This window comes from Lepidochelys olivacea (assembly GCF_965140295.1).
Source record: "Lepidochelys olivacea isolate rLepOli2 genome assembly, chromosome: 1".
Classification (NCBI taxonomy): Eukaryota; Metazoa; Chordata; order Testudines; family Cheloniidae; genus Lepidochelys; species Lepidochelys olivacea.
In genome coordinates this window covers 2,745,855-2,756,132 of record NC_140411.1, presented here as the reverse complement: position 1 = coordinate 2,756,132, position 10,278 = coordinate 2,745,855, and the positions used below count along the sequence as shown (strand labels likewise).

General features: G+C 46.2%; 1 protein-coding gene across 1 annotated transcript; it reads right to left on the bottom strand.

Annotated features, from left to right (window-relative positions):
• Positions 1-2,384: 2,384 nt before the first annotated feature.
• On the bottom strand, positions 2,385-3,437 carry LOC311514452 (olfactory receptor 52E4-like; the record flags this gene model as incomplete). Its single annotated transcript, XM_084617012.1, has 1 exon — positions 2,385-3,437. Exon 1 carries the CDS (start codon positions 3,402-3,404, stop codon positions 2,385-2,387), a length of 1,020 nt encoding a protein of 339 aa, XP_084473138.1. The 5' UTR covers positions 3,405-3,437.
• Between the last annotated feature and the right edge of the window lie 6,841 nt (positions 3,438-10,278).

Sequence of the window (10,278 nt, the reverse complement as noted above, 5' to 3'; positions counted from 1 at the left end):
AAGAAGGCCAATGGCATTTTGGGATGTATAAGTAGGGGCATAGCGAGCAGATCGAGGGATGTGATCATTCCCCTCTATTCAACATTGGTGAGGCCTCATCTGGAGTACTGTGTCCAGTTTTGGGCCCCACACTACAAGAAGGATGTGGATAAATTGGAGAGAGTCCAGCGAATGGCAACAAAAATGATTAGGGGTCTAGAACACATGAGTTATGAGGAGAGGCTGAGGGAGCTGGGATTGTTTAGCCTGCAGAAGAGAAGAATGAGGGGGAATTTGATAGCTGCTTTCAACTACCTGAAAGGGGGTTCCAAAGAGGATGGCTCTAGACTGTTCTCAATGGTAGCAGATGACAGAACGAGGAGTAATGGTTTCAAGTTGCAGTGCGGGAGGTTTAGATTGGATATTAGGAAAAACTTTTTCACTAAGAGGGTGGTGAAACACTGGAATGCGTTACCTAGGGAGGTGGTAGAATCTCCTTCCTTAGAGGTTTTTAAGGTCAGGCTTGACAAAGCCCTGGCTGGGATGATTTAACTGGGAATTGGTCCTGCTTCGAGCAGGGGGTTGGACTAGATGACCTTCAGGGATCCCTTCCAACCCTGATATTCTATGATTCTATGATTCTATGATGGGTCTCTCATATTTCGATCATCAGTAGAGGGATGGTTCCTGCTGGAGTCTTCCATCGGGAGCTCAGATTTCCCACTCTACGCATTCCCTTTTTATAATGGGATTCTGCCTATACCTACATTCTGTGCATGTCCATAAAATTGTCCACCCTTTTTTCTCTCATTGGTCTGCGTCCCCTGGAAACTTAAGGGACCACAATTTTCTATAGGATGGGTAAGTTCCCATTCTTCTCATTATCATTGATGCACAACCTGTATCCTGTGATTAAGACATATGTCTGAGACAGGCGTGTTTTTACGGCATTTTTATGATATAATATTAATCTTCTGGGTAATTTTGTGCAATATTATCACTTAGTTCTTCTTTTCCCATTATCTTAGGGCATCAGGTTATTTCCTAGTCACTTATGCCATCATGTCTTGTCTCCAATACCTACAATAGCTAAAGTCTTGCAAGCCTCAACCTACAGTTTCTTGCGTTCCAGCTTGTCTTACTCACGTCTAGTACTTGGTTCCTCTAAATACTGATCAGTCTTGCACTTCTATAATCCCACAATTTAACCTCAATTAATATACAGCGAAAATATATGATATAATTTATTTATAATTAATAAATTTATTAATTTATAACATCACATCAAAAATGAATAATGAACTAAAATCATTGGCTACAATTTAGACCCTATCATTCTATATGTATAGTTGGGATGATGTTTTCCAGTATGTATACTTTATCCACATCACCTTGGAGCATCCTTTGGGATTGGTCAGAGCCTTCTAGGGTGTCTAGGGGCCACCTCCTGAAACTTCTGACTTCTCCTCCAGCTGCAGTCTGTTTCTCTGCTGCAGCCATAACCCTGCAACCATAGATTCCCTCTCTCTTGCCTCAGTTCCTTCTGGCTCATCCAGTCTCTGTGTTTTAAAGGGCTGGATGAACCCCTCCTCTCTCTGTTCCCCCTTCTGGGGAGGTTTTGTTCCTTCCACGCCTGCCCCTCTGCAGAGAAACTGAAGAAAACTAAATTTAGAATGCAATTATTCCCTTCTTCTATCCCTATAAGATCTCGCTAGGGCTGATAGTCTTTAATGACCAACCTAGTTATAAACAGATGCCTCCACCCCAGCCTGTTGTCTCTTAATACAAGGTGTGTGAGTAAAGAGTACAGGAAATCCCAAAGATATAAAAATACACATGGTTCCTGTAACAAATGGTGAATAATTAATAGGGTTTCCATCCATCTAGGTTTTATCCGGACACTCTGTTTTTTGGCTTCTGTGTCTGGGTTCCATGCAGGGTTGTCAGGTACCTGGTTTTGAACTAGAAAGTCTGGCCAAGAAGAGGATCGGACTGTGACTGGTTCCTGCAGGGCAGGAGGAGGTGTTGGGTCATTAACCCATGCCTGGCCCTGCTCAGCTGGGGCCACATCATACCAACAGGCAGGCCCCTTGTCAGGCTTCAGCAGCTCCCAGCACAGCCCCAGAGTAGACAGAGCCCACCTGAGGCAGTGACAGAGGTGGAGAAGATTTAGTGAGGGAGAGAGGGCAGTAGAGAAGCCAGGGACCAGGGCAGATGGGGTAGGGATAGAGCCTTGGGGAATAGGTAGGGCAGGGGGCAGGATTTCAGGGTCCAATCGTTGCCACCTTTCTAACCGTTAAGAGTTAATGAGTTGTACACAGATCGATTCCCCAGTTTGTCACGCTGACACAGCACAGTAAGGCCAAGAAAAGATTTAATATCTCTTTCACTGCCCAGTAAGTGATTCAAGGAATGTGGCCCAACACCATGTCACCAGCACGGAGCTCGGTCTGAGAACCAGAGCACCAGGGGAAAACGTTAGTCTCCTTAAGAGTAATGAATCGGAGCAGCCTGTCCCGCATCTGTTTGGTCCTCACTCCATAGATGATGGGGTTTAGCATGGGGGGCACCAGTAGGCTCATGTTGCCAATAAGAACATGGAAATGCAGGGGCACATTCTGTCCAAAACGGTTTGTGAGGGAGGAGAAGAGACCTGGGATGTAAAAGGTTAAGATGGCACTGAGGTGGGAGATGCAGGTTCCAAAAGTCTTGATCCGGGCGTCCTTTGTGGGGAGGCAGAAGATGGCCCTGAGAATTACGGTATAGGACACAGCAATAAAAATCCCATCCAGACCCATTACACAGAGTAGCACAAAGAGGCCATAGTAACTACTGATGCGGGTGTCGGCACAGGCCAGTTTCACCACGAATATATGTGCGCAGAATGTCTGGGGGATGATGTTGGTTCTGCAATACGGCCACTGTCTTACCAGGAAGGGATAGGGCAGTGCAAGAATGGCACTGCGCAGCACCACAGCCAGGCCCATCTTGGCCACCATGGGGTTTGTCAGGATGGTGGAATGTCTCAGGGGATGGCAGATGGCCACGTAGCGATCCAAACCCATGGTCACAAAGATCCCAGACTCCATCCCTGTGAAGGAGTGAATGAAGTACAGCTGGGTGAGGCAGGCACTGAAATCAATCTCCCTGGAATTGAACCAGAAGATGCTCAGCGTTTTGGGGAGGATGGACGTAGACAGGACCAGGTCGGTGACAGCCAGCATGCAGAGGAAATAGTACATGGGCACATGGAGGCTTGGTTCACTCTTTACCATGAACAGGATGGTGAAATTCCCCAAGACGGCTATGATGTACATGGTGCAGAAGGGGATAGAGATCCAGCCATGGATTGCCTCCAGGCCAGGAATGCCCAGCAGGATGAAGGTGGAGGGGTTGGTGAATTCGGTTGTGTTGGAATCTGACATAGAGTAGGGGTGAAGTTGTCCAACTCTGAGGCAGAATGGTGCGTCCTGCACGTACTGTATGTTCTCCTGACTTCCTGTATGTGCCCAGGGTCAAGGGTGTTGGTCGCAGTACAAATGCCTGGATGGAGAGACAATGCACTACTGTGGGCTGTTCTCATGGGGGAGCAGATTGGTCAATCTTCACACACTGAAAAATGACATTTTCATTATTCATAGAAATTAATTATGAACAACTGACACTACTAATGCTAATTTCATATTTTATGGCATGTGTCAATAATTGCTGCCTATCTTGGTGTGGTAAAGCTTAACAGGCAATAGCAGGAAACATGAGTTTGGATACTGGTTATTCCTCATTGTTCCTTAATGCAATGAAACTTAATGCAATGGAGTTCATGATGTAGGGAGTTCCCCATTCACCTGGTTGCTCAAAACCTGAGAGTGGGGAAAAAAAACAAACTTTTGCAAAGTCATGCACTGGGGGAAACATCCCAGCTAGATGCACCCCAGGGAAAAGAACTGGTCATCATTGATAGCAACTCAGTGGAAACACCTGCTGTGGTAAATGATGGGGGGTAGCACCCCTTTTATGAACACCCAACCAGTCAGTTAGTTTTTACTATCCTTTTTAGTAGCTGTTCTTTACTTGTTTTGAGCAGGGGGTTGGACTAGATGAGCTCCTGAGGTCCCTTCCAACCCTGATATTCTATGATTCTGTGCCTTGCCTGTAAAGAGTTAAGAAGTCTCACTAAAATGCTTAGGTAAGAGGAAGTGAGTTAGCACTTGGCCAAAAGAGCCAATGGGAAGACTAGAAGACAGGGCAGCAGGGATGCTGCCAAGCTTGGGCCAGGTATGAAATATCATCAGTGTTTACACCTACAAATTATTCATTTGGAACCACTGATAAGTAAGTAGGACAGTAAATGTTTAATTAGATGCAATCAGGTTTATCTCTTTATTTTGGGCTTCTGGAGTCTTCTGTGCTAAACACAGGTGCTTTTGTTTTCTTTAAAAGCGGCAAAGAGTCCTGTGGCACCTTATAGACTCGCATTGCCACTTTTACAGATCCATACTAACCAGGCTACCCTCTGATACTTGTTTTCTTTGTAACCTTCAAACTGGACCCCAAGGAAGACATTCTTGGTGTTCATGCTTTCAGTTGCTCTTTTAATATCTAGCAACAGTTTGCTTTTCCAGATGAGTTGTTTTAATAAAATCATCTTTTTAAGAACATGATTTGATTTTTGTGTTTTCAAAGCAAGAGGTCTGAGCACACACTACTGAAATAGTTAAGTGGAACAAGGGTTCCAAGATCAGCTGGTACAACCGCTGGGTTTTCGTTCGTTTGTTTTCTTTCTCGGCTTCCCCGAAAGAAGGGTGCAAAAGCTGAGAGGCCTCAGGGAAAACTTCCCGAGTGAGTTTCCTGGATTTTCAAGAGGCATTTTTTCCCTTGGGTGGTGGCAGCACTACTCCCAAGGCCAGGGGGAATCTGTAACCTGGGGAGTTTAATACAGGCCTGGAGTAGCATGGTATGTTTAAGATCTTTTGTGGACTCCCACCTTCTGCAAACACCAGCGTTACAAGCTGGCCAATCAGCCACGCCCCTCCTTTGGAACCAGAAGTACACAATCAGGCAGCAGCAGCGCCAAAATAATTGTTAAAAAGGAGAATACAGAACAGTTCTGTGTTACACGTAAAGTAAGAAGGTTAAGACACAATGGAATGGCTGGTATGAGATTCGTTAAAAAAAAGTTAAGGAATATAATTAATGCCAGTCAACAACACGGTTTATGGAAACAGGGCTTGCAAAATAAACCTAATTCCTTCCTTTAATGAAAGTACATGATGGGTTGATCAATGGAACTGTGCAGATGCAATAGGCTGTGATTCTCTGAGGCATTCCAATTAGTACGCAAAATATTCAGCCACAAAAATGAAGAATGTACAATATCAGTGGAGCACATGTAAAATGGACTAAAACCTGGCTAACTGACAGATCTCAGAAAGCAGATGTCAATGGGCCATTGTCAGTCAATGGGGTTGATTTTTTTTGGGGCTCTGCAGGGATCAGTTGTAGGCCTGATGCTGATTCAATCAATGATCTGGAAGCAAATAGAAAATCACTGCACATAAAATTGGTGGATGACTCAAAGATTGGGAGAGTGGTTACAATGAGGAGGCCAGGGCAGACACACTGATTGATCTGGTGTGTTTGGTGAGTAGGGCCCATCCAAACAAAATGTTTTAATACAGTCAAATGCAAACTTATCATCTTGGAATAGGGAATGCGAGCCTGACCCACAGACTATACCACTGTATTATGGAAAGCAGGGACCCTGAAAAGGTCATGCCTGACTAATCTAATCGCCTTTTATGATGAGATTACTGGTTCTGTGGATGAAGGGAAAGCAGTGGATGTATTGTTTCTTGACTTTAGCAAAGCTTTTGACACGGTCTCCCATAGTATTCTTGTCAGCAAGTTAAGGAAGTATGGGCTGGATGAATGCACTATAAGGTGGGTAGAAAGCTGGCTAGATTGTCGGGCTCAAGGGGTAGTGATCAATGGCTCCATGTCTAGTTGGCAGCCAGTATCAAGTGGAGTGCCCCAAGGGTCGGACCTGGGGCCGGTTTTATTCAATATCTTCATAAATGATCTGGAGATTGGTGTGGATTGCACTCTCAGCAAATTTGCGGATGATACTAAACTGGGAGGAGTGGTAGATACGCTGGAGGGGAGGGATAGGATACAGAAGGACCTAGACCAATTGGAAGATTGGGCCAAAAGGAATCTGATGAGGTTCAATAAGGATAAGTGCAGGGTCCTGCACTTAGGATGGAAGAACCCAATGCACAGCTACAGACTAGGGACCGAATGGCTAGGCAGCAGTTCTGCGGAAAAGGACCTAGGGGTGACAGTGGACGAGAAGCTGGATATGAGTCAGCAGTGTGCCCTTGTTGCCAAGAAGGCCAATGGCATTTTGGGATGTATAAGTAGGGGCATAGCGAGCAGATCGAGGGACGTGATCGTTCCCCTCTATTCGACATTGGTGAGGCCTCATCTGGAGTACTGTGTCCAGATTTGGGCCCCACACTTCAAGAAGTATGTGGATAAATTGGAGAGAGTCCAGCGAAGGGCAACAAAAATGATTAGGGGACTGGAACACATGAGTTATGAGGAGAGGCTGAGGGAGCTGGGATTGTTTAGCCTGCAGAAGAGAAGAATGAGGGGGGATTTGATAGCTGCTTTCAACTACCTGAAAGGGGGTTCCAAAGAGGATGGCTCTCGACTGTTCTCAATGGTAGCAGATGACAGAACGAGGAGTAATGGTCTCAAGTTGCAGTGGGGGAGGTTTAGATTGGATATTAGGAAAAACTTTTTCACTAAGAGGGTGGTGAAACACTGGAATGCGTTACCTAGGGAGGTGGTAGAATCTCCTTCCTTAGAGGTTTTTAAGGTCAGGCTTGACAAAGCCCTGGCTCGGATGATTTAACTGGGAATTGGTCCTGCTTTGAGCAGGGGGTTGGACTAGATGACCTTCTGGGGTCCCTTCCAACCCTAATATTCTATGATTCTATGATTCTATGATTTAGTGGTCACTGTGGACAACCAGCTCATTGTGAGCTCCTAGTGTGATGCTGTGGCCAAAAGGGCTCATGTGATCCTTGGATGCAAAAAGAGGGGAGTGGTGAGTTGGAGCCGAGGAAAGATTTTACCTCTGCACCTGGCATTGGTGAAACCATTGGGCAGACCCGGGAGTCTACATTTCAAAAGGGATGTAGAAAAAAATGGAGAGGGTGCTGGAAAGAGCCACCAGAATTATTGGAGGCTGGAGAAAATGCCGGACAGTGTGAGAGAGACTCAAAGAAATTCATGTATTTATCTTAAATAGTAATAATAGGCTCTTAAATCTGGAGGAGAAAGGCCAAATAAGGCCCAATGAGTGGAAGCTAAACACCAGACAAATTTCAGCTGGAAATCAGGACCAAATGTTTAGCACTCAGGATGATTAATCATTGGCACACACTGCAAAGGGAATTGGTGGATTCTCCAATTCCACATGTCTTCACATCCAGACTGGACGCTTTTCTGGAAGATCTGCTTGAGGGCCTCTCAACACATAAAATGCCACAGCAGCGCTGCCATAATGCTTCAGTGTAATAATACCTAGGTCAATGTATAGGAAGGATGTAGGGAAACTGGATCCAGCGGCAAGTGACAAAGATTTTCTAAGGGATGGAATGCAAACCATATATGAAAGCTGAAGGAAGCAGGGGTGTTTAGTTTGGAAAAGTGGAAATTAAGAAGGGACATGGTAACGGTCTTCAAATACTTCCAAGAGTGCCATAAAAAGGGTGGTAGAAAGTTTTTCTCTCTTGCCAGAAAGGGCAGGACAAGAGGCAATGAGTTCAAAACTACAGCATAACAGATTTGATTGATTGAGATGAAATCTCAGGAAAAACTTCTTAACTGTAAGAAGAGGAGGACAATGGAACAGAAGACTCGGAAGGTTGTGAAAACTCCTTTGCTGGAAGTTGTCATAATGAGGCAGGACAACCCTCTGACTGGGGAAGGTTTAGACCGAACACATCCTATTTCTTGGCAGTGGGTCAGACTAGCTCACCTTTTGGTCCCTTCTGACCCTGTGGCTCTAAGATTCTACAATGTAAAATCCAAATGTGGACCAGGCCCTAGTGACACATAAGTCAAGAGGCTTAATATAGGGGTAACTGGGTGAAATTTAATGGCCTGTATTATATAGGAGGTCAGACTGAATGATCTCAGGGTCCCTTCTCATTGTAAACTCTATGAATCTTTCGATGAAGAAAGCAGACCCAGGCATTCATGTTTTCTGTGAAATTCAATTCCCTTGAAAGTCTGAACATGTAACACTCATAAAAGGAAATTGTTTGCATAATCCACAATTGGACTGTGGAACTCCTTGCCACAGACATTATTGGAGTGAAGGGCTTAGCTCAGGGGTAGACAACCTATGGCACTCGTGATTTTCACTGATTTTCAGTGGCACTCACACTGCCCGGGTTCTGGCCACCGGTCCCGGGGGATCTGATGCTGGTCTGGGGTACTGGCCGCCGGTCTCCTGCTATCTGGGGTTCCATCCGCTGGCCCCATTTAGCCTGCTGCCAGCCCCGGGTCATAGAATCATAGAATATCACGGTTGGAAGGGACCCCGAAGGTCATCTAGTCCAACCCCCTGCTCGAAGCAGGACCAATTCCCACTTAAATCATCCCAGCCAGGGCTTTGTCAAGCCTGACCTTAAAAACCTCTAAGGAAGGAGATTCTACCACCTCCCTAGGTAACGCATTCCAGTGTTTCATCACCCTCTTAGTGAAAAAGTTTTTCCTAATATCCAATCTAAACCTCCCCCACAGCAACTTGAGACCATTACTCCTCGTTCTGTCATCTGCTACCATTGAGAACAGTCTAGAGCCATCCTCTTTGGAACCCCCTTTCAGGTAGTTGAAAGCAGCTATCAAATCCCCCCTCATTCTTCTCTTCTGCAGGCTAAACAATCCCAGCTCCCTCAGCCTCTCCTCATAACTCATGTGTTCTAGACCCCTAATCATTTTTGTTGCCCTTCGCTGGACTCTCTCCAATTTATCCACATCCTTCTTGTAGTGTGGGGCCCAAAACTGGACACAGTACTCCAGATGAGGCCTCACCAATGTCGAATAGAGGGGAACGATCACATCCCTCGATCTGCTCGCTATGCCCCTACTTATACATCCCAAAATGCCATTGGCCTTCTTGGCAACAAGGGCACACTGCTGACTCATATCCAGCTTCTCGTCCACTGTCACCCCTAGGTCCTTTTCCGCAGAACTGCTGCCTAGCCATTCGGTCCCTAGTCTGTAGCTGTGCATTGGGTTCTTCCATCCTAAGTGCAGGACCCTGCACTTATCCTTATTGAACCTCATCAGATTTCTTTTGGCCCAATCCTCCAATTTGTCTAGGGCCCTCTCTATCCTGTCCCTCCCCTCCAGCGTATCTACCACTCCTCCCAGTTTAGTATCATCCGCAAATTTGCTGAGAGTGCAATCCACACCATCCTCCAGATCATTTATGAAGATATTGAACAAAACCGGCCCCAGGACCGACCCTTGGGGCACTCCACTTGATACCGGCTGCCAACTAGACATGGAGCCATTGATCACTACCCGTTGAGCCCGACAATCTAGCCAGCTTTCTACCCACCTTATAGTGCATTCATCCAGCCCATACTTCCTTAACTTGCTGACAAGAATACTGTGGGAGACCGTGTCAAAAGCTTTGCTAAAGTCAAGAAACAATACATCCACTGCTTTCCCTTCATCCACAGAACCAGTAATCTCATCATAAAAGGCGATTAGATTAGTCAGGCATGACCTTCCCTTGGTGAATCCATGCTGGCTGTTCCTGATCACTTTCCTCTCATGCAAGTGCATCAGGATTGATTCTTTGAGGACCTGCTCCATGATTTTTCCAGGGACTGAGGGGAGGCTGACTGGCCTGTAGTTCCCAGGATCCTCCTTCTTCCCTTTTTTAAAGATTGGCACTACATTAGCCTTTTTCCAGTCATCCGGGACTTCCCCGGTTCGCCTCGAGTTTTCAAAGATAATGGCCAATGGCTCTGCAATCACAGCCGCCAATTCCTTCAGGGGGCTCTGCTGCCAGCCTCGGGTCCCAGCTGCTGGCCCGGGGCTCTGCAGCTGCCCCCAACTGTGGCCCACTGGCCCCAGCCTGAGGCAGTGTGGGGTGAAGACAGGGGCAAGAGGGGGCACAGCTCAGCACCCCCACCTTAAAAATCGTTCCAGCACCACTGTACTGGGATATTTGTAAGTCCTGATTTGCTGCTTACATCACTATCATGCCAC